The sequence below is a fragment of the Akebia trifoliata genome, chromosome 1 (assembly GCF_017979445.1).
Source record: "Akebia trifoliata isolate Shusen 1 chromosome 1, ASM1797944v1, whole genome shotgun sequence".
NCBI lineage: Eukaryota > Viridiplantae > Streptophyta > Magnoliopsida > Ranunculales > Lardizabalaceae > Akebia > Akebia trifoliata.
In genome coordinates this window covers 29,092,774-29,117,878 of record NC_141375.1, presented here as the reverse complement: position 1 = coordinate 29,117,878, position 25,105 = coordinate 29,092,774, and the positions used below count along the sequence as shown (strand labels likewise).

Sequence of the window (25,105 nt, the reverse complement as noted above, 5' to 3'; positions counted from 1 at the left end):
TTTTGGATGATCTTCCCATCATAGAGATCATCCTCACAAAAAATCAGCTCAATCCAAAATTTATAACCCATATTTTAAAATTTTATTAAAAATAAAAGTTTTTACATATGTTTTCTCATATGGCCCTTGAACTTGATATCTATCTATATATATATATATATGGGTCCCGTTCGGCACCCTAAGTTTTACCACACACTTTAACAAATGCGTTTTGTCTTACATGGGTTAGAAGTTTCGGAATGAGCTGATTTTTGGTGAGGATGATCTCTATGGTGAGGAGATCATCCTCACCAAAAATCAGCTCATTCCAAAACTTCTAACCCCATCAAAATTGATTTACAAAAAATGGACGGTCCACGATTTTTCAACGTGTAAACATGGGGCTAAACATTTCGGAATGGGCTGATTTTTGGGGAGGATGATCTTCTAATCATAGAGATCATCCTCACCAAAAATCAGCTCATTCCAAAACTTCTAACCCATGTAGGACAAAAAACGTTTGTTAAAGTGTGTGGTAAAACTTAGGGTGCTGAACATTTCCCTATATATATATATATATATAGATATATAGGGTCAGGTTCAAGGGCCATATGAGAAAACATATGTAAAAACAATGTAACATTAATAAATTTTCAAAATAAGGGTTAGAAATTTTGGATTGAGTTAATTTTTCGTGAGGATGATCTTTATGATGGGAAGATCATCCGAAAAAAAAAAATTAGTCCAATCTAAAACTTCTAACCCCATTAAAAGTGATTTAGAATGTGAACCGTCGACTTTTTGTTAATTTTTATCAATAAATTGTAAATTACTTTTGATGAATTTTGAAGTTTCTGATTGAGCTGATTTTTTGTGAGGATGATCTTCTCATCATAGTGACCATCCTTGCAAAAAATCAACTCAATCCAAAACCTCTAACCCATATTTTGAAAAATCATTGTTTTTTCATATGTTTTACATATGACCCTTGAACTGGCTCATATATATATGGGTCCCATTCAGTAACAAACATTTTGGCAAAACATTTTTCAAAACATGGGTTAGAGGTTTTGGAATGGGCTGATTTTTGGTGAGGATGATCTCTACTGATTTTTGGTGAGGATGATCTTTACGGTGAGGAGATCATCCTCACCAAAAATCAGCCAATTCCAAAACTTCTAGCCCCAGTTTACATGTTGAAAAATCGTAGACCATCCATTTTTTGTAAATCATTTTTGATGGGGTTAAAAGTTTTGGAATAGGCTGATTTTTGGTGATGATGATCTCCTCACCGTAGAGATCATCATCACCAAAAATCAGCCCATTCCAAAACCTCCAACCCATGTTTTGAAAAATGTTTGTTGCTGAACATTTCCCTATATATATATATATAGATATATATATATATATATATATTTTTTTATCTCATCTAATTCTGAAAAATCAGAATTGACAAGTACACATGCTTCTGGATCGTTCGTGTTTCATTTTAACTTATTTTAGAACTTTATTCGAAACCAATAAGAGTCGGGGTAGAAATAATATGATGATTCTAATTCTAATTCTAATTCTAATTCTAGGTATATACCTTAAGAATTAAACCAAAACTGACGCATCACGAACCCCTAATAGATAATAATGACTGGAGAATAACCAAAAAACAGAACTTTTTTTTTTTTTTTTGTTAACCGAGTGTCCGGGCCAGCTTGCGCGCACCACAACTGATCTCGGGGAGGACTACCACAGCAACCCACCGCCATGGTCCCCCAGTTAAATCATGAGAAAAAACCCAAGAGGGGAATCGAACCCGTGACGTGCGCCTAACCCACACTTCACGTGCTCGGGGTAGAAATAATATGATGATTCTAATTCTGATTCTAGGTATATACCTCAAGAATTAAACCAAAACTGACACATCACGAACCCCTAATAGATAATAATGACTGGAGAATAACCAAAAAACAGAACTTATTTTTGTAAAGATAACATTATCTTAACTAATAGCACATAGGACCAAAGCAATATTTTATTACTCTCTCATAAATGATTGTAAAAGAATATATAAAAATAAATATGACCTAAAGTCTGCCTGTTTCATCGTAAATCAGACATTGAATTGAGTGGGAACACTCTGACCAACCACAAATCAAGAATGAATTATTATAAAGAAAAAAAAAATCAACAATCAATTTTGAAAATAGTCCAAAACTCAGTGCAAATGGCCCTAAGGCCCTAACTTGTGTGCATAAATCGAAATGTTGTGACTCATTGGAGCCGAGATCCAACTCTTCCCAATTTGCATACATCAAAAACATGATTGGATTACTAGAAATAATGCAATCTTCGAAGAGATTACTGATCATCCTTACCCTTTACCTCTAGGTGAAAACCAAATTTGAGACATTATTTTTTTGAAAAATAAAATTTCAAAACTCTTTTTTATAGTATTCATTTCACACCTTAACTATTTGAATGGTGGCAACTTATAAATCCACATAGATGAGGTCAAACCCATTTGAATCTCACGTATCTATAACAGTTATAACATAATCAACGTTACGTATGTTTTACGTGTAAATCATTTGCTAGAATAGAGATGTTCAAATTTTTGTTAGTACTGTTTTAAGCATTTTCTTTTGTAATCCTGTCATTTCATCAAGTTTGGGGTTTAATCGCATTAGCAATTGTAAGACCATCAACTCTAATAGCAATATTTTTGAGTGTATATTTTCCTCCATTGTCGGATAAGTCATAACCTCATCAAGTCTCATGACTCTCTTATATTCATAGTTCTCTCCCTCTCCAACAAATCGATCTCTCGGAGCAGTTGGTTGGTTAACATGGTATCAAAGCAATAGGTTCGTATAGGTCACATGATCGATTCTTTACATCCTTATGAGTAAGGGAGAGTGTTGAGTGTATATTTTCCTCCACTCTAGTGAATCATACTCCAATTAAGCCCTGTGACCCTCTTATATTCATAGTTCTCCCCCTCTCCAATAAATCAATCTTTTGGAGTAGTTGGTTAGTTAACAAATATTACATGATATCGTTCATTTTGTAATTTTGAAAGAATTAATTATTGAGTGTACATTTCCCTCCACTCTCGGGAGAGTCATACCCTAGTTAAGCCTCATGACCCTCTCTTATACTTATAGTTATAGTTCTCCCCTTTTTCAATAAATTGATATTTTGGAGTAGTTGATTGGTTAACATGGTATTAGAGCGTTAGTTCATATAGGTCACGGGTTTGAATCTTTCCACCCTTATGGGTGAGGGAGAGTGTTGAGTGTATATTTTTCTCCACTCTCAAGTAAGTCATACACCAATTATACCTTGTGACCCTCTTATATTTACAGTTCTCCCCTTCTCCAATAGATCGTCCGACGAAAAATATTATTATTTTAGATTAAACAAAAGGAAAAAAACATTTTATTTTGGATCAAACAAAAGACATGTTAAATACACATAACACCTATCACATCCCATTCTAATAAGTAACACTCCCAAATTAAATCAATAACACGACCTCTACCCTCACAAGGAACGTCTCAAACTAATAACCATGATAACTTCTTACAAACACTTCACATGCATGTACATGAAAGGAAGTCGTGGTGCACGCAAGCTAGCCTGGAAACTCGGTTAGAAAAAAAAACTCTCTCTCTCTCTCTCCTTTTTAAGGAAAATATTTTTCTCATGTTGTCAATAAAAATTGGGAGTGTTACTTATTAGTAGGGGAAGTGACAGGTGTGAGTGTTATCTTCTCAAAAGACTAATTCAAGATAGCCCTTACCATCATCTTTAATACGCACGCACACAAAACATAAAAATTGAGCTCTCTTTAAAACCCCCGTCAACCTTCAACTTCTATCTCCATGACTAACGAGGGGTGAGTTGATTCTTCCTACCCTTAACACTTACATATTTTGGTTTAGTGGTTAGGCTAACTTCATTTAATATCAAAGCCAGCAACGTGTTTGGGATTCAAGCCTCAAATGGAACGAGTTGGGAAAATTTGCTTGGGGGTATTTCTAAAGAATAATGATGAATGCACGTGGTCTTAGTACATGATTGGTATTTAGCTGATGTGGCAAGGGCATAGAATTGTATATCTTTTTCCTGTGTATCTCGATGAAAATGATCTATGATTATATGCCTTTGCCATGTCATCTGTGTATCCAACCACGTAATAAGACCACGTGCATTCTTCACAACTCATTTCAAAATGAGGGTATTAAGGTGTGAAAGTCACCACAAAGTGGGCACTGGCTCATTTGTGAAAGGGACATCCAAGAGATATGTAAAGAGGAACAAATATTTGCTGTTAAGGAATTTATGTGCTAAGCTGATGAACTAATGGAATAAGGCCACATGTATTGAAAGAAATTGGTTGGTGGAGAAAATATTTAAGAAGAAAATTTCTAGTAGTAAAGAGTTTGGATCTTACTTGTTTTCTTGATATACATGACAACATCCTATTGGTTCATCAGTACAGCACATAAATTTCTTAACAGCAAATCTCTGTTCTGATTAGAGTGTGTCAAAGTGACATGGTGCCTTATCAAATACATCAACTATGGAATGTGGTGGTATGTTACAATCCCAAAAAAAAATATGAGTTAACCTTTCACATCATTAACATCTCAGTACTTTTTATTGTATTAACATGTGGGAGTTCATATCAACTTTAGATCAAAACTATAGAAATTTAGTAACTTAAAAGATATGAAATTTTTATAGAAAAATCAAGAGTTAGTTGAATAAGGATTTAAGATGAGGTAATTTAAGTCTTTAGTCCAGCATAATAGACTGAGGTCACAAAGGAGTGTCCCAAACGTGAAAAAATCTTTGAAGCAATCAATCCGCTTCAAAATTTTGAAGGAACCCTCTCATTAGATTCCACATGGCATTTCGGAAGGAGGTATTTAAAATTTGGCAAATTTATCAAAACATGCACCACATTTCGACTATTCACCAAAACGGTAAACTGTAGTAATTAATTAAGAAAACGGTAATTTTATCATTTTCGGAATTAATATTTTTTATCAAAATGGTAAAAAAAGTAAAATGTAAATTTTTTTTATCGAAAATACCCTTCTTTATTTTTTTTACTAAAATTACGAAAAAAATCCTCTTTTCTTTCATATTTCTATTTAGTGTTGGGAAGATTAAAAAGAAGAGAAAGATTTAGTTGGATTTTAATTTATTTCTAAGGTTAAAATGATAAATGCATATGTAAAACAAAAAAGGATATTTTCAGTAAATTTTTTTTTATATTTTACTGTTTTTATTGTTTTGGTAAAAAATATTAATTTCAAAAATGGTAAAATTATCTTTTCAGAATTAATTACTATAGTTTATCATTTTGATAATTAATTTTGAAAACTGTACCATTTTAATAAATTAATCTTAAAATTTTAACAAAAATATAGGGGCGTGAAATAAATAGAAAATGTAACGTTTTTACGATGAAGAGGGTTCCTTCAAATTTCAAGTGGACTGGCTGCTTCAAAATCAGACTCCCCAAATATCCATCAACGTAACGTGGACGGATACGTAACTACTTTAATTAAAGAGTCACGCTGGTGTGACTCAAGGTGGACCTCACATCGCACAAACCACGTGAAAGTGGATGGGAATCATAATTAAACTATTGACGGTGGCGTGTACTCGTTTTGGCATTGAAATCGTGCGCTTGTTTGGTGAATAAACCCAACAACATTACTTTAAAGTTTAAACGTGTAATGTTGGCGTAATTAGCCGAGTGAGTGCGACCTGATTCTTGAAAAAATATTGATGTTTTGTTTTTTTTTAAATTTTCAAGACTAATTTTGGTAAATTATGAGAAAGTGGGCATTGCCAAATTTGGCAGATGTACCGAAATTCCTCTTCAACTTATTGAAGATCAAGTGCTTCAAACTCTTTTCAACTCTTTTAAGTTTTGGTGAATATTTCTCAATTTTCTCTCTCTAACTAATGCTCTTTCACAGTGGGCGCTTTAGGCCCCACGTACTCAAGTTGGAAAAATGAATAGCATTTAACTAGCAGGCCCATTGTTGCATTTTTATTAAAATAAACTCCCTTAGAGATTTTATAATTCCAAGGAAACCCTTAATTTATCCAATTTGATACCCAGCAAGCCTTATAATAGAGCCTACATCATTAAAATATAAATAAATATAATACCCTTATTTCTTTAAAGAGGGATTTACCGAGCAGACATACCTGTTGTACTGTTATTATTTTTTTATTGATCCTATTGTACTGTTATTACAAAAACTTCTTTGCTTTTTCAAGTTTCTTACTTAAGGAACCTTTCTTCTTGAATCATAGTAGTCTAACTCATGGTTTTTAAACTTGGTATTTCATCTCGTATCGTTCACCTCTGATATCGACTCATCTCGGACGAGTTTTCCTATACGTTTCAGACGTCTCGTGAAACAAATCAATAAATTGAATTGTGACTCGTAAATCTCGATAAAAACTGACTTTGTGAGTTGATCTCATTCAACTCTGGTACCAAGTTAACTCGGGCGAAACGTCTCGGTCTCGGACGAGTTTAAAAACCATGGCCTGACTAGCTAAAATTTTTTTATACTTTGACTCTTTGAGCCCACATGGATTACCACATTGACAATCCAACACCACAGCCTTGGATTTCATGAAAAAATTGAGATTCTAGGAAACAAAATTCAAGAAAAAATCTCTTTTGAGTTTGATCCCATGGTGTTAAAAATAGATGGCAATCCTAACAATCAATTTTTATTTTATTTTTGATTTTTTTTTCAAAGTTCCTAGAATTTTTTCCCCTAGAAACCAGTGGCATCAAATCATGTTTTCAGGCATCACAAACTGATGCGGTTTATTCGATATTAATTTTTTTATTTGAAAATCAAAATAGGATTATGGAGGGGAATATTACCGCCACCATATACCTTAACTATTAGAAAAAATCATAAATTCTATAGAGACGGAGATATAAAAATAATATTTAAAAAAATAAATAGAAAATAAACTACAACAATTAGTATTAAATACTCATGTTTTTAGCCAATATACCTCACTATTGAATGGTCTTCGAACGACTATTGTTTCTTATATTTTAAGGTTCAACTTATTAAAAATCCATTATTTTGTGACTAGACGATGACAAATCTAAAATTGACATAAAAGGAATCCAAGATTATCGATTAACTATCGGTAGCATTTAGTCTCCACTGACAGAAAATCCTAGCACCACCCCTTTGTGTTGTCCTACCAAAAGATGGGGTGACAGGTATTTTATGTTGCCTGGACCGTATAATCTGGACGCTATCAATACAAACGTACGTGATCATAAGCCTAAATTTCACAGGAAGAAAATGTTTGGTAGCAATTACTTTGGGCCCACTGATCACATGAACATTTGTCCTACCGCTTACACGCCGTGTTGGGTATCACTGTCAATGAATTGGGTGTCCAAAAATAATCGGATAGGATCTTGGACCGATTCAATATTTATTGGATTGGGTCTTTTATTAGATTGGATTTTTAATCTGGATCATAAATTTGGACCAAATCTGATTTGCATACATATCATATGAATGCTGACCAAATCTGATAGGTTATAACCCCAGAAAATTGGAATACCTTGTGTTAAACCATTCATGGACATCAGATGAATATCTGATTTAGTTACCTATCAGATTGGTTCTGGATCTACCATATCCCAATTCAACAAAATGTGAGACGGTTCATTAATCATATTATACATTTTGTTTAAAGATATGAACGTTTTCTATATTTTTATATCAAATCGAATTTGATTCCGTCATTTTGTTATCAAATGGGATTTGGATCCTAATTTTGAGATCCGATAAGGGAATGAATTGATTCGTATCAAATATGTTTCAGTTCTCAAGTGATTCTTATTTCATTGGTCCCAAATCAACCTCGATCTGATCCAAACCCAATCTATTGACAGCTCCAATGACCTGATGTCATTTAAAATTTGTCAAATAAAAGTGGAGATCCGAAGACAATCTAATAATCAATGATCAAAGACCATGACGAAAGTCAATAAGTGAGAAGAAAGGAGAAACGAAAACAAACCATAGTGTCTATCTTTAACTTTATATACAAAATGCAAGATTTGGAGGGAAGAGATAGAATCTAAATTGAGCATTGGAGTGGAGAAATATAAATTTTATTGAGAATTCTTAGATGGTGATTATATATCTCATAGGATTTATATACATTCAAAGTATCCATGAATATGGAAACAAAATCAATCAACACAATATAATATCCCTAATTCATATACTTGATCTTTTTTAAGATTGTGGAACAATTGAGGAGGTTATTGAATTTTGTTTCTTCCTTCTATTTCTATTCTTGATTTCTGTTTTAATTTCGCATTGGGTTATCCTATATTATGAGCCTGATTTGATTGGAAATGGTAATGTTGTAGCTATTGTTAAAAGAAAAAACCAAACCTTGACTTTAGTTAGAATTCACTACTTTGATTTTTGGATCAACCCAATCTTTGTTTTAGTTAGAATCCATTATTTTGATTTTTAAATCTTGACCCCTTGAAGTGGGCCCATGCATGGAGTTGTTGGGTTTCTCTTCTTTCCTTGTTGGTATTTTAAATTTCATACTTTAAACCAATCTAGCTTAATTGACTCATTATTAGTCAGGTTACTTTAACAATTTCTTGTTCATAATTTATGACTATCCATCTGGATTCATTTGTTTGTTTCATTCCATTATGCCAATAGTTGTAATGGGTTGCTTGTTATCCCTTTTAATTTTAATTTTTTGTTGATCATCTGTTTTGCCTTTTTTTTTTCTTTGAGGGAAAAGATTAGGTTTAGGCAGATAGCAGACCGCAACAAGCTATGTTAAAAAAAAAATAGGTTTAGGCAGACCATCTTGGCCTCACGAGATGGTCTCGAAGCATAAGACCATATTAAGTTTGATTTTGATAGAGGGGCACCAATTATTGAGGCCATGCAAGAGTCCTCATCAACACCACCTAACCTCCAAAATGTTTTGATGGATCTCTTTCTGTCCAAATTTACTGACATCTTGAACATTGGTTGATTTCTCCATTTTGCAAATTAGATCTGATTGGTTCTATCCATTAACTTCATCAGATATTCTTTTAGAGCATCTATGAGTCTCCATTTGTACTAAAAATGATATGTTTCTAGGGTTTTATTGAGTAAAAAGAATAAATATTTTTGGGTGGGGAATTTTATTTCTTGATGAACTATTTAGGCTTTCATAACAGATTTTTGTTTAAAATGATATGATACATGTTTATGTAAAGATACACAAGTGATGCATCATTCATCAAATTTCTTAGTTTGGTTTAGTGTATAGATTTTCTTCGATTACTATTGTTAATTTTCTTTTTTTCTATTTTTGAAGTTTGTGGATGAAGTAGAAGAATGGATGAATTCTCATGGAAACCATTACTGAAGTTATAATTATCTAAAAACCTTGGAATATGCCTAAATAATATATATATATATATATATATATATATATATATATATTAAGGTAAAATTATGAATATTAATATAAATTTACTTATTGAAATTTGAAAAAGATAAAAAAAAAAAATCGTTCTTAACTATATATTTTATAGTCATATTTTTAATATGTAAATTAATTTTTAATGTCATTTATTTGGTTCTAACACTCATAATCTATGTAGATGGATCCATCACAGAGTCGAGGGAAAAAAACTTTGAAGCGGGCAGCCCGCTTCAAAAGTTTGGAGGAGCCCTCTTCATTGGATTCCACATGTCAGGTATTTAAAATTTTGGTGGAAATGTAGGGTCATGAAACAGATAAAAATGACATTTGTGTTGTACTAAAAGAGGGTTCCTTCGAAATTTGAAGCCGGCCGGCCGATTCAAAGTCGGACTCGAGTCAAGGTAGTTCGCACTGCATGATGGTGGCGAAGGATCATCTGGCTCAACTCCTAAGAGAAGGCATGGGGCGACATGATGCTCTCGACTGCTTCCCCACAACATCATAAACAAATTCTTGAGGAGCGTCCGTATCCCCTAGTCTAGAAGCTCAAGATAATATTAGTGTGCACATTATAAGATTCCTTATCATTAGAGTATTTTATTCCGTTGTGTGGTTGTATTAAGTTTACAAAATGATAAAGAAGGAGTGATCACAAGTTTATTTTATTCAAAACTAAGATGGACTATTTGCAAAGGCTATTTCACGAACCAAAGATAGACTTCTATTTGATTTGTAGGTTGTGGATTGTACAAGTTTAACTTGTTACGGATACATTGTAATGTGATGGTTATCTTAGATTTAAAGGGTGATTCGTATGCAGTCAACTCAACTTTGGAAGGGAAATTGCTTGATTCAGTGGTAACTTTGATAGTTGACAAAGATGGAGCTGCAACAAGTGCACATGCTTTTCTTAGAGGCAAATGATGGAGTTGAATCATGTTAGAGGTAATTGAAGATGTGGTAATGGTGCCCACCTCTTCCCCTCTCCACACCAACTTGCACCAAGGTCCCACCTTCCATCACACAAGCCACCATCCACTACACAACTTCAGATATCACACCACAACAAACACTCAAAGAAATCTCAGTAACAACCCGAGTCCTAGAAAACAAGTACCCATGCAACTTCCTAGTCTTTGGACTTGGTCATGATAGCCTCATGGAGTACTCTAAATCATGGTGGCCTTACAATTTTTCTAGAGGAAGACAAATCATGGATAGATCAAATCAATGAGAGGTTCCCCACGTTATTATCTTACCATGTGGTGTATGATAGCAAGGTAAACCAGGCAAAAGATCTGATGAAGATTGGCAAGAGAGAGGATGGTAGGGTTGTGAGTGATCCTAGATTTTTCTAGTGTTCACTTGCATTGAAGAGAGTGTACCTAATGAGGTGCATGAGACAAAGTGGGATTTGATCATGGTTGATGCACCAATTGGGTACCATGAAGATGCACTAGGGAGGATGAGTGTTATATATACAGCTGGGATGATGGCAAGGAATAGAGAAGATGAGGAGACTTATGTGTTTGTGCATTTGTGCTTAACAATATAGACATGATTGCCTGTGAGTAGAACTCCTTCAAAGTAACCTTTTAGGCATCTTGTTATACTAAATAGAACCTTGGATTGGCATGCCCACCTTGTATGTAGTTCAAATCACACCAATATATTTTTGTCTATTGGGTATGTAAAAGGTTTATTTCGTCCTTACAGTTCTTCCATTTTATCATAGTAAGAATCAAAGAAATGCTTATGCAAGTGGTTACTCACTTTTTGAAATTAGTATTGTAATAGATATTTATTTGTATTTTTCTCATGTCGTCAGGGATAGGCTCGGGAATCCATCAAAACAGTATTCTCCATGGTATGAGAAAGAAAAGAATGTCCCTAAATAAGGATTTGAGGAAGATCAAAACAGGTCTATTTGAGTCTCTAAGTTTCTAAGCATTAAAAAAAAAAAATAGAATCATTGAATATAATCTATCAATATGTACCTATGATATGCATGTTTTGAATCGAATTTTGGTATGTATTATGGGTATCGAAACACAATAAAAGTTTGTAAATTGTAAATTTTAATATTTCAAATTAATGCGCTTCTGCTCGATTATCGGATTTAGTTTCCATTATTTCCTATTGTTCACTTTCTACGACCTCTATTTCTTATCCGTAATTAATGCAACTTGAATTCCAAACATCTTGATACCTCTGATACTGTTTGAGAACACAAATTGGTACTAATGCCATTGATTGATGTAGGTTTTTTATTTATCCTTTTCCAATTTTATGACTCACACAAGCACAATTAAGTTAACTTGTTAGGTCTATTAGGATTATCACTTGCCTTACAAGTAGAAACTAATCAAGTTTTGTATGTGTGTACGTGGAACTCAAATCTACACAATACGATACCATCATAACGGAGTTTGATTGATTGAGTTCAGTGGTTATATTTAATCTTCAATTCTGTTTATGAATCAAAAGAAGACAATTTTCTTATTTTAATTGAGAATATCTTGATTTCCTTAATGTGTTTGGATCTCTTTCTTTTCTCTGTGTATGTGCTTTCACTTTTTTTTTTTTTTTTGTCTATTTTATCTTACAAAAATTTCAGATGCATTTTGGATAAATGTGTACTCATGACTTAATGAGTCTACCCTAACTCTTTATTTGATTTGTATATATGTTTCTCTATTGAAAATTAATACTCTAGTAGGAATCGATTTGCATTATAACTTTATGCTCACATATCAGATCTCTTACATGATTTTTATAGTATTTGTTTAAATGTTAATTATGTTCCTATAAATTTTTACTAATTGCAGGTAGTGCATTATGATGTTTATAATTAAGTATGGGAGTACAACAATGTCAAAGGACCACATTTGAATAGTTGATTTTTTATTTCTTAATTTTATTTTCTTTATTTACAATATTAATGTTTCAATTAGTACTTGGTTTGTTATTATAAGAACTAACCCTTGTTAGTGTTCAACAATATTCAATGTCATTTTAAATTAAATAAATATTAGTGCCAATCTGATTGCAAATATTGGAGTAGATCTGATTCTATTTTTTTTTTTTAAATTAAACATAATTACCGACGGTTTTAGAAACGCTATTAAAACTACAATTTTTTTTAAAAAAATGTTCATCATTTAGCGGCGTTTCTATAAATGCTGGTAATAGTATTCATATATTATTAATGAATTTATAATACAATTAGCAGCGATTTTTTGACGCCTCTAACTCGCTATAAAACGCTGATAAATGATGAAAATAGCGGTGATTTTTGAAACGCCAATGTAGGAATTAGCGACACAGGAGTTACTGGCGTTTACAGAGAACGTCGCAATTACATTTATCAGCATTTTATTTTATGTAGTATTTCCAGCGGTCTTTAAACACCCGAAAACACCTTATTTCTTGTAGTGACTGTCAAAATGGGCCAGGCTTTGGTCTAGGCCAGCCCACCATGGGCTGGGTTGGGTTGGGTTGGGTTGTGTTATTAGGCACATTTGATAGTCAGGTCTAGCCGATTAGGCTGAATTTAAGTTAAGGACAAGCTCTGACTTGGGAGCTAAGCCATTCAGGTGGCCTATCCCGATACCTTATATTATAATTTTATTTAAAAAATATATGTAACTATATTTATATAATTAAATATTAAATATAATAAATTATGAATTAAAATGGGCCCATTCCTAGCCCGAAATATGCCATAATATTTGTGAGCCTTGCCCCGGCCCATCCTTTCCATTTGACAGGTTAAGCTTAGCTTTGGATTTTCAAATACCCGTAGCCTCGAGCCATTTACAATTTAGCGTGAAGATGGGGTTCTGATCCCATGTCCATGGTACTATCATAAACCAATTATACGACAAAGGCGGCACGTTCAATCAAGTCAATTTTTAGTGTAATAGCTTATAATTACTCAATGGTTGATCACAATTATTCAATTGGGTTAGTGTCTAAGAGTTTTTTCATACAAAAAAGTCTATGAGTTTTCACAGAATCCCGAATGACCAATGGCACCGAATTGAAAGAGGGGAAGTTTTGTAAATTGAGGATACCCTCAATACATATGGGTTTATGTGATTGGACAGTCCAGGATTTTGTGAAATCCTATATTGACTTTATTGTGAGCAAAATGTTTCTTTATCTTGAGAGTGCAAAGATAGGGTTGGGTTCAAAATGTTTTTTACCCCTGAAATCCAAGTTGGGCCATCACCTAACAATGCCCAACTCAGCTTGGCCCACTAGTATAATTTTATTATAAAATATATTATAAATAAAAAGTTTTCTCTCATTTTTAATCATTTTTTTTAATGAGAATATAGTTTGAATACTAATGAAAAAATATCTAATGACTCCAAATAATTTCAAAATATGCATGATTTTAATTCTTGATAGAACCCAAGCTCAACTTGAGCCTTTTAGGGGCCAAGTTTGGGCATAACCAAATTAGGCATGACCTAAGTATAGGCGTAATCTGGTATAAATTAGGACTCAACCAAACCTTGCAGTAAACCCACCCATCGACAGCCCTACAAACAAGACCCAACATTTGATAGGCACCACATAACCAACCAATAACATACACTGATAATGATAAGATTAGCTTCTACAATAAATAAACATCTTAAGTGGGGATAAAAACACACATAAAATTAAATTATAAGAGAAAGCCAAAATAAAAGGGAAAAAATAGCTAATCCTTTCAAACGTTCTTAAAATGTTTAGGGGGAATAAAAAAAACCAATAGTTGTGAGTAGGCAGGTGTGAGTTCCAACCACTAAAACTTCAAAACCACGCACAGACATGAGTCATGCAAAATCCCTTACCCTAGAAGAGGGTTTCCTTTTTCAACCAAACCCATACGAAATAACCAACCACTAAAACAAAAAGTATAAATCCTAGAGAGAGAATAACCAAACACACATGCAAAAGCCCTAATTAATAGAGAGATGGTGTCAACTCATAGTTTCCTTAACATATCTTTGGAAGTCAATACCCGAACCAATACCCTTGCAAGGTAGTGAAATGCTCCCCAAGCCGTCTTTTCTCAGACAAAAAACACCACAAGGCAAGGATGATGTAAGGTGCGTTCTTGACTTCTTTTCTTTCTTCTTTTCCAACATAAAATTCACTCTTCACTATCTTCTTTTGTTGATATTACTTTATTTTTACTGCATCCATAATAAACAAAGAATAGTCATGAGAACCACTTAAAATTTTATACCAAAGCAAGAACACTAACAAGGAATTTAATTAATAAATCAATTAAGGAGTTGTTTCTATGAATCGATTCTCTTTAATCATGAAAACCTAAAATCTGAAGAAGCTCAAACATACCCATATAAAAAGAAAAACTTAAGATTCGTTTACGAAACCTAATGAAAATCTAAACCCTAAAGACTCAATCCCAACAATGAACTTCTAAACCTAGGGAAAACCCTAAACTAAAAAAGGAAACTGATGTACGTAAACCTCGAGCCTCTAACCCCTTTGGCAGAATTATAAGATGTGTTAAAACCCAAGCCATGAACTCACAAACTTATATCAGAAGAAAAAAAAAACTAAAATAGAAGTGCAATAAATATTCTTTAAACCCCAATCGTGCATTCCCCATAAAACCTAAACCTCCACTAATCCTAATAACATGACCTTTAAAACCCAATCCTATATAAAGTATAAACTTGTAGCCTCCAAGAAGCATAATCAAATCCTAAACTCTAAATTCATAATCCAATAGAAAATATAAATAGCTCTCAATTCCCACTCAAAAAGAATCTTAAATAGAAGATTGCAATTATCGAAATTAAAACAAATTCAAAAGTCAAACCTTAAAACCCAACTACACAAACTTGTAACCTTCACTCACCCATAAGTTAATCCTCCTAATTCATACATTGTCCCTTGTAATGGCTCCTTTGATCCTTTCAACAGTGCAAGCGATAAGGTTGTTAACAGTTGCCACAGATCCAAGAGAGAGTTTTGCTGTTGGAGTTGAATCAACTAAGATCTGAAATGCAACAGTTAGGAGAGATCCCCCAGACCCAACCTCAGTAATTCCACCTCTCTGAATTGTTGGCCCATCAGGAAGTATAGCGAAACCTGAAGGTAGGAGGGCTACATAGTCTGGGTCACCCCCATTTAGAACCACATTCATCGCAACAACATCAACAGGAGCATAAACTACGAAGGAGCCTGTTGTATCGGTGCTACTCTCTTGCAATATCAACATATTGTTCTGATTGGAATTTGGAGTCTGCATTTTATTGATAATCAAGTTGGTTGGTTAATTGGTTAGGTTTGGTTATATAATTTGATAAACAAAGAATATAAACATAACTTACATTTACTCGCAATAGAGATACGCAGTTACCAGGATCTTGGCCATTGGCAATATGTGTCATTTCTTGAACAACACCACCATTAGAAAGGATATCCCACTGTATAACGATGGAAAAACACATAAAGAACCAACTTTTTGTCAAAAATATATATGAAATTCGATGAATTTAAACTACGTAAAGATTTTTTTAAATTAGTAATCATTCAAAGAATCTAAGGTGAGAATTGAAAAGTGTGATTAATCAACAAGCCTCACTCATGGTTAACTTAAAGAAAGAGAAGTTTAAGTTGTTGAAGTCAGATATTATGTATACATCTATATTTTGTATGCTCACATCCATGTGTATGTCTGAATGCAAAACAAGCATATGCTTTTGTTGGACTCCAAAGTTGAACATTAAGTGCCTATATGTACTTCAATGCAAGTCCATGAATGCTCTGTTGCCTATATATATATATATACCAACCAAGTACGTTGATGTGCACAGGTGCATTTGTTAGCTCATGAATATAAAGATCAAATGCCTAATTATTAAGAATATAAGTGTATTTTGACTAAGGACAATAACTATATGACATGAATATTGGGTACAAGTTGAATATTAGTTAAGGTGATTAAATAGATGAATGCCAAAAAATTTACCCAAATTTTAGTATATCTTATCAATATTTACTCACTACTAGATAATATTTAAAGTTAGATTTTCACTGATAGCACATTAACATTTTCATTTGAAATTGAGATATTGTTAGCTTGATTCATTTTTCCCAATAATCTTGTATTGAAAGAGTGACTAATTGTTTAACAAATACTCTACCTCATCACGAGAATTCTCATTTCGGAGTAAATCAAAGACTCTCTTTGGTGGAACAGGAAGCCAGAAGGAAGTGGCTGCACTTAGCACAATACCAGGAGGTCGGCCTGGGTCGTCTATGCTCTTTCTGGTCATGACCCTCACATCTTCAGCTCCACTTCCTGATAATGTGGTCCATGTGTGAGCGGTAGAAGCACTCACACCAGAACAAAAACTCATCACCATTCTCTCAGCTAGCTTCAACATACTCTTTCGCCCTTCTTGATTTGTTATCACTGTGAACAATATAATTAATAAACATCAGCCAATTAATGATAGTTCAGATAATGAAAGTATTGAACAATGTTGGTGATGAGATATAAGATTTTCAATGAACAATTTTTTTTTATACTTAGGGTCTACTATGTTAAGAAATAAATCATTACCACCGATATCTCCAGCCGGCATGTTACTAGCCATAACACTTGCAAGGCGTTCGCACTGTCGATCTAAGGTAGCAACCCAACGTTTTGCTCCAAATCCAAGGCCAGAGTTAACCAACAATTTATATATAGTGTGAACTGCTTTATCATCTACTTCAACATGTTCAATCCATACAACCTGAAAAAGTTTACAACCATCACACCAATTAGGTAGGAAAAAATATATGTTCTTAGTCAAATAAATTGAATGTAATTGGTTGGGATTTTTATTTAATTGCAAATGCATAATCACCTTGGAATAACCATTCGGCATTTCTTGGATTACACATCCAGATGGCCTTCTTCGACATCTCAATATCGGACTGGGACGTAAATGGTCCAAGGACACATCAACAACCACCCAAATTCCCTCGGAGTGTTGTTTACAATACCTTACAAAGAAACTCTCTCGAGTCGGAACAAGAGGTGAAGGGACTTGAAATTCTGCTGTCATCTAACAAAATCATAAATTGGGTCATTTATAAGAAGCAAAGATTGGTTGAGATTAAAATACATATTTTGGAAGTTGTTTTTGCCTAACTATAATTTTTTGCCCAACCAAATTATGAACTCTCTTCTTAAAACATTAAAGGTATGAATAATTGTACAATACCACTTGAAGGGCTCCATTGTAGTTTCCTGCTACGCCTGTTGATAAGACCTCGAGAGTCATTGCTCTTGAAACAATGCTAGAAAACACAGTAGACCACTGATTCTGATCGTTAAAAAAGGAAAATATTTAGTATAACGAACTTAATATGAACGTCAATAAGACCTCAAATTGTTTGTGAATAAATTAACCTACCACATCCATAAGGATCTCAACAAGGTTAATATGATTCATGATTACAATAGCACTTTCTCGTGAAGCTTCCGTTTTCAATCCAAAAGGTTTCAGCCCAATTCCCCTAGGAAAAGTTCCCATGTACTCTTCTTCATTTAGAATCTCATAAGTATCGTCAAGGCCACGCATCCATAAAGGTTCTCCAAGTTGGGCCATTCGGATCAGCTCTTCCATTGCTGAAACTGCAAGCTCGATGATCAATGGTTTGTCTGCCTCAGTAGGCCCGGAGAGTGATCTCAGGAGGTCACCTGGTCCATACAATTCCCCTCCAATCACTGGTGACACACCGTAGTTCCCGACTCCAAGATCGAGTGAGCGAGGAGGAATCGGAGGGGAAAGAAGAGGGTATGAGAGCATAGGCTTCCCAACATACTTTGCAGCTATAGCCGAAATCCTATCAATCTGTGACCAAACAAAACAGTTTAATTAAAATCATCATCCAAAACCTCTCAAAAAGAAATTAAGCAAGAGAATTCTTTCTTCCGCTACTACCTCTTCTCTTAGCCTAGCATTCTCGATCCTCAAATGTTGCTCGTCGAAGGACATCTCACCAATGGAAGTTGGACCTCCACAGTTGGGACATGAGGTGTTGCTAAGAGCTTCTTTATACCTCATGTTCTCTGCTCTGAGCTTTTCGTTCTCGGTCCTTAGTTGTGAGTTCTCATGGCGCTCGTGTTGGGTCTATGGAGAAGAACAACTAAAATTAGCAAACCTTGAAACCATAATTTTTCAACAAGAAGACTAAATGAAATGACAAACACAAGATTAGGGATGTCAATGGATACCCAATTACCTGGTGTAGTTGAAACAGATTAGTCAATTTTGGATTTACCATCATGGATATGATCATTTTTGGTCGGGTAGCTATCTTAAAGAATCGATAAAAATTGGGTCTCATTTGGGTATTCGATTAGTACCAAATTAGTAAATTTATTTTATTTATAATAAAATTAGTAGTCTAATTATATACTTACAAAGAGATATCTTTCTTTTTTGAGTCGTGCTGGAGTGACCTCAAGATTGTACCTCATATCACACATCTTGACGTGAAAGTGTATATGTACCATAGATGCTTTTTCACTCGTATCTCAATGAAAAGCATTTATGGTTCTTATACACTTTCACGTCATGATGTGCTATGTGAGGTACAATCTTGAGGTCACTTTAGCATTATTCTTCTTTTTTATTTTTTAGATGGTTAAGTTGGACTGGAACCCACGACCTCAAAGTTGCTTTGCAAAGTGTCAAACCAATGAAGCTATGGGTCTAAGCCCTACAAAGAGATATCTTGAAGTAAATGTACTTGAACTAAAACTAAAATATAAAGAGAATTTGAAACTTCATTCATTTTTCACATATAATACAATTTCAACCACAAATAAATGGTATGTACCATAACTTTTTACGATCTTAACTTTCGATGGAGTAGTTACGAGTTAAATTATTACATTTATAAATAATTGTCAATTTTATCCGATACTTAACTTTTTTTCTCATTAAAAAAAACATTATCTATCTTAATAGGTACCCAACAGATCCCGATATGTGTCGGTTATTTGTAAGGCGGTTTTGATTCCAAGGATCTCATACCCAGAATTGAAACCGATAAGAACCTAAACCGAAATTTTATTTAGGTTCTTGACAACCCTACGCAAAATAAGAGAACTCTTCTACACAAAATATCTTTTTCCTAGGATTTTATTTTTTTAGGGAAAACTTCTCAATGACAAGCTCTTTGGAGAAGAAGGGATTTCTGAGAGAAGAAGAAGCATTGAGGTTCAATTTTTATTTTCTGAAGGAAACATGAGAATGCCATTGTCAAAAATAAATAGTTATCTATATCTCGGTAGACTATTTGATTTGGAAGATTTGTGTATCTTAAGTAAACGTCTGTGTGGCCATAGAAGTTGTCTAAGATAATATATTGATCAAATCCAATATCAGTTATGTAAGAGAACGTAGTCAGCGCCTGTAATCGAGTCTATGAAGAAGCCATTTACCTTCATTTGCGTACGCTTGTTTTGGAACCAAAACTTTACTTGCAAAGGCTCCAACCCTAATTCACGGCTCAGCTCCTTCCTTTGCTTGTCATCCGGGTGAGGGCACTCCTTGAAGAAACTGAGTAACAAAAACAAAACAAACAGAAATAAATTAAAAAAACAATCTCAAGGGCTCTTAGAATCAAAGATGTTAGAAGGGCACTCAAAATGGCTGTCATTGTTCTTCTAATTTCATGAAGATGATGATCTTTTGTATGGAAGTACACTTTATTAAAAAGCATCATATCAGATCCTTTATTATTATTATCATCTTCAGTATAAGATTTATGAGGACTTACGCTTCCATTTCTTGAATTTGATGTTGGGTGTGGCGATGAAAGCGCTTCTTTCGGGGACGCTGGTTGAGGTCTTGATCGTCGCCTGAAGCACCTTCTAGGTTTTCGCTGCCTGATTTACTTTCGAACTCATCATCTCTGATCTTCCCCATTTCGCCTTCGGAGGTGTTTTGGGTCATATCGAGCGGGTTGTGATGACCTTCAAAGTGGTTTCGCTGGAACATATTCTACAGATCTTTAAGATTCCGAAGCTATTGTTTTTCAATCTATCAACAGAATGCTTGTTAACCACTAAAAAAGAAAGAAGACTGTAAAACCAACTTAAAGAGTGAAATTTGGAGTGGAAGAAACAAAAGGACGATATGGAAGAGAAAACAAGTACAAAAAAGATATCAAAATCCATGCTTAGATCTATCTACTGAAAAGCGATAAACCAGATTTTGCAAGGCAATGGATCCCTCCTTCAATTTCATTGAAGGTCAATGTTGAAAGATCTGTTAGTGACATGCAGTAGACACATATTTATAGGGATCTCTCTCTCTCTCTCTCTCTCATCTGCAAGAGAAGACCTTTTTCTCGGATATTGAGACAGATCTTTCTTGAAAGAGCTTAATTCGTTTGGTTTGAGCTAATCTCACTTAAATCCCTCTAATATCTAACAATATTATTTAAAAGAAGGAAAAAAAAATAATACTAAGTAGAAGTAAGCATATAAAGAGTAAAAGAGAGGACAAACAAACCATAAACCTGTAAAAATAATAAAACAATAAAGTCTTTAAAAATCCGATCCATTAAAATGATTCTAACTGAAGAACAAATGGGAGAAACGAAAAAAACAAAGGTGAGAGATCAAATAAACCAAAAAAAAAAAAAAATTCACACAAGTGAGAAATAGAAACTTAGAAACTGCAAAGGAAACAAGGAAGAATGAGAGAGAGAGAGAGAGAGAGAGGGATTATGAAGCGCTGACCTGACCAATCGTTAGAGCAGAAGATGATCCAAATCCAGCAATCTTTCCCATCATCAGTGGCTCTCTTCTTGCTGGGATCGCTATTCCAGCAGGCATAGTTCACTCCACACAAACCCTAAAAGCTCTCTTTCTCTCTGTCTCACTCAACAACAAAGTATTTTTCTGTCTCTATGTTCTATATTTTTCTCAAGGACTTCACTTTGGCCTCTAATATAGGCCTCTGACTGAGGGGTTGTGTTTAATAGATTCTGAGCTGTTGTCAGAGCAAAATTCCTAAGAGTGATTATCAAAAGTAATAAACAGTCAGAGATGACTAATCTCAAAGGGGGTTTGTTTGAAACCTATCTGTTCTCACGTGCCAACGCACGAGAAGGATACAGAGAGAAATAGTAGGGTAAGTGTTGACGATTTGAAATCATTTTTTTCTGAACCTTAAAAAAAAAAAAAAAAAGGGCAACACCTATGAATATTTCGGAGAATCAAACACTTCACCTCTTCTTCCTCTCTTTCTCCCACCTGTTTTTTCTGTAAAAAAAAAAAAGTAAAAAATAAAAGAGAGAGAGAGAGAGGGGGGGGGGGGGGGGGAATATATCAATAAATATAATGAAAATGGAAGACATGAGAGACATGCTCATATGAAATAAAATAGAATAGCATCTTATACTGAGAGATATCTGAGACTGTAGTTTTGCAAAACTACCTATCTTCTCAAACTACTGTGAAAGAGAGAGAAAGAGAGAGAGAGATGATGTCTTGGTATTATCCTTACTTGTAAGGCTGTTTTGATCAAAAGCAAGACAACCCTTCAAATCTGTTTAGAAAAAACCAGACGAGAAATGGCTTAGATCTGATTTTTTAGACTACTGGATCCGTGGAAAATACCATTTCTGGTTGAGTGGGTTTGTGAGAGAAAGAGAGAGAGAGAGAGAGAAAGAAGCTATGAAAAAACCTTCAAAAGAAAGATGGTGATGAAAGAGAAAAGAAAGAAGAAAGAAGAAGAAGAAGAAGAAGAGAGAAGGAGAAAGGGGAACAGATGGAGAAGATGTGGCAGCAAGGAGTAATTGCAGAGCGTATAGATGGTGCAATGGCATTTATGTAGAGAGAGAGGAGAGAGAGAGAACCTAATGGTGAAACCAACGACTGCTACCAAACTTCACAATTTCCCTAGAGATCTATTCAATTTTTCTAGAGATACACTCTCCAGGGAATAACTAGGAAGAAATTCCCATCTGAGCCATACGTTTGATACAATACGTCAAACATCGTTACAGGCTAGAATTTTCCTTTTATTTTCCATCATACTCTTTAATTAAATCCCTTACGATTTTTTTTCTTTTATTTATTTGTAATTGTAATTGTAATTGTAATTTTGTATTATCCTTTTTTCAAACGGTGCCCTAAGATAAATATATTGATTGAAACAGACATCCCCACAACTCCACTTGGCACACTTTTTCGGACCAATTGATTAATGATCGTTGGGTCCACCTTCCTAGTGGATGAAAAATCAGGTTGATTGATGATTTTGTCTGTCATTTGAACATCTTTTATTTTCGTTGGGCTTGGAAGATGATAACAGGTCTGATCAGGAAGCCCAAGATAAAATGCTCTAATGTAATAACTACTAATCATCATCACGAAAGCCTTATCTCAAAATTTTGGGGTCAATTAAATGAATCTTTCTTCTTCCATCCTTTCTATCAAAGCCATGTTCTTCTGTATTTGCTTTTACTCGAACAAAAGCAAATTTGTATCAGTGTGTTATACCTAACAAATTTGTATCGTTGGCAATATGTGAAATTAGTCCCAAGTTTGTCGGGGTGAGAAAATCATTACAAAATCACATGAATTATGATCAGCCTTACTGTTCGCCCATTGATTAATGATTATATGTAATCATTGATTAATTAATGGGATATTTTGAACGGTTGGCTAGACGTAAGTATCATCATCATCATCCTCATGAAAGAATTGTCTCTAAAATTTGGGATTGGTTGAGTGAATCTTGTTTCTCCATTCATTTTTAGATCTTGTTTCGACAGCTTAGAACCATCGAATTTCCCCCATCTTCTATTAATTTGATAGTTTCAACCCATCGAAAAAAAAAACGACAATGAAAATTTTGACGCCTTGCTCCATTGAATTTTATAAAATTTGATGGTTTTGGGCCATAAAATATGATCTTTTTTCATGTTGTGATTCAACAATACAATTCACCTATAGATTAATGGATTATTTTTGCTAGCAGGCAAGCTATACAATCATTATTATTATCATCATCATGAATGTCTTATCCTTTTTTGCCAAAGATTTGGAGTGGGATGAACGAATCCCTCTCCTCGATCCATTTTAATTTGTCTAGAAACATGTTTTATGTTATTAAACTCATGTTCATATTCACTTTCGTTATTTCAATTTGTGTTCTTCTGGATCTTTCTTTAGTTTTTTTTTTTAAATCTGTAACTTGAATATTTCTTCTAATTAAGACTATAATTAATCTTCATTGAGCATATCCACACTTTCTAAGTCAACTTTCTCTTTGTAAAATATATTTGAATGTAAATTATCACAATTTTTTATAATGCCACATATCCACATTCCACGGTGAAGTATCACCTCAAGATACTCAAATCAAATATCATAACCTCATTAGGCTAGACAAATTATTGAATCTTCTAGTGCATTTAGTCAAATTCTACACATGAAAATACAGCTTAAAATAGAAAAATTACAATTCATACAGAGAGGAAAATGGCTGTACCAATTAATTATGGTTCCATATCCAATGTATTTATTAGTAACGAGTACTTAACAAAAGAATAAAAGACTTTGAACCCTAAAACACCGCCTACTGAATTCTTTTAGGACCACTGACCCCACAAAAAATTTATCCCATTGCTTGAATGATTTCTAGCCTTTGGATTTCAACAATTCAATTCATGGGCTTAAAGCTTTTACCAGCAATTTTATATAATAATAAAAAAAATTATAATGAGAAATGCTCGAGTCCAACTAACGGCTAGAAATCATCCATCAGGTTGATTTTGGATGAATTTTGGTTCGTAGGTTCTCTATCAAATAGAAAATTTAAGGGCTCGTATCAAACTTTTGATACTAAGTTCTATACTAAAGTTGGTCTCACTTAAATGTTACCAAAACAGGTAATTAAGTTAGGATTTGACCAATTAAAGCAAATATTATTTTCTATAACAAACATATTTGATCTCTTCAATTATTATTTCACATTGGGCATGATCGAATTTCCAAGTTCTCTTATCATTTTACATAAATACTATCATGTATGATAAACGTCCATTGAATCTAGTCCACTTGAAAACTAATGAGTAGATTTGTTCGAGTCAAAAAACTATATTAATTTTATAAATATTTTAAAATAAATAAAATATTTAAAAAACAAATCATCCTTAAAATATTATATATAACTAAATAACCCGGTCAAGTTCTGACCCAACGTTGAGCTAACTTGGCTGATTTTGAAAATCGATGACTTTGTCGATTTTCCTATTTGACTTGGTAGTTGGTTCCATCAAATTTGTGGCCCAAGTCACCATAAAATCGAATTGAATTGTGGTGGGCGAGTTTGGAGTCGACTCAGAGGAGATCCAAAACTATGATAACAACTCATTCCTACCAAAATAAAGAAAATAACAGACCCTACATTAGGTAAACATATATATATAAGAAAAAGTCAACAAACCCAAGCAGTAAGTGTGTGTGTGAAATCTTATATTAAATGACTCTGAATCTCACAGCCCTGGCATGGCGAAGGCCATTTACTTCTTCACGCCTCGC

General features: G+C 33.9%; 1 protein-coding gene and 1 pseudogene across 2 annotated transcripts; one reads left to right on the top strand and one right to left on the bottom strand.

The window, feature by feature from the left end:
* Nucleotides 1-10,474: 10,474 nt before the first annotated feature.
* On the top strand, nucleotides 10,475-11,103 carry LOC147411534 (glucuronoxylan 4-O-methyltransferase 3 pseudogene; annotated as a pseudogene).
* Nucleotides 11,104-15,394: 4,291 nt separating this feature from the next.
* LOC147411533 (homeobox-leucine zipper protein ROC2-like) lies at nucleotides 15,395-22,283 on the bottom strand. Of its 2 annotated transcripts, none has more exons than XM_086449560.1 (12): nucleotides 22,062-22,283; nucleotides 21,293-21,817; nucleotides 20,326-20,549; nucleotides 19,988-20,105; nucleotides 18,480-18,668; nucleotides 17,949-18,389; nucleotides 17,757-17,858; nucleotides 17,397-17,597; nucleotides 17,108-17,282; nucleotides 16,686-16,957; nucleotides 15,870-15,965; nucleotides 15,395-15,781 (listed from the first exon to the last, which is right to left on the bottom strand). In XM_086449560.1, the coding sequence occupies exons 2-12, from the start codon at nucleotides 21,386-21,388 to the stop codon at nucleotides 15,416-15,418; spliced, it is 2,280 nt and encodes a 759-aa protein (XP_086305686.1). In that variant the 5' UTR covers nucleotides 21,389-21,817; nucleotides 22,062-22,283; the 3' UTR covers nucleotides 15,395-15,415. The 2 variants fall into 2 exon arrangements, with proteins under 2 accessions (XP_086305686.1, XP_086305694.1); XM_086449568.1 differs by having other exon boundaries at nucleotides 20,326-20,537.
* Nucleotides 22,284-25,105: the final 2,822 nt, after the last annotated feature.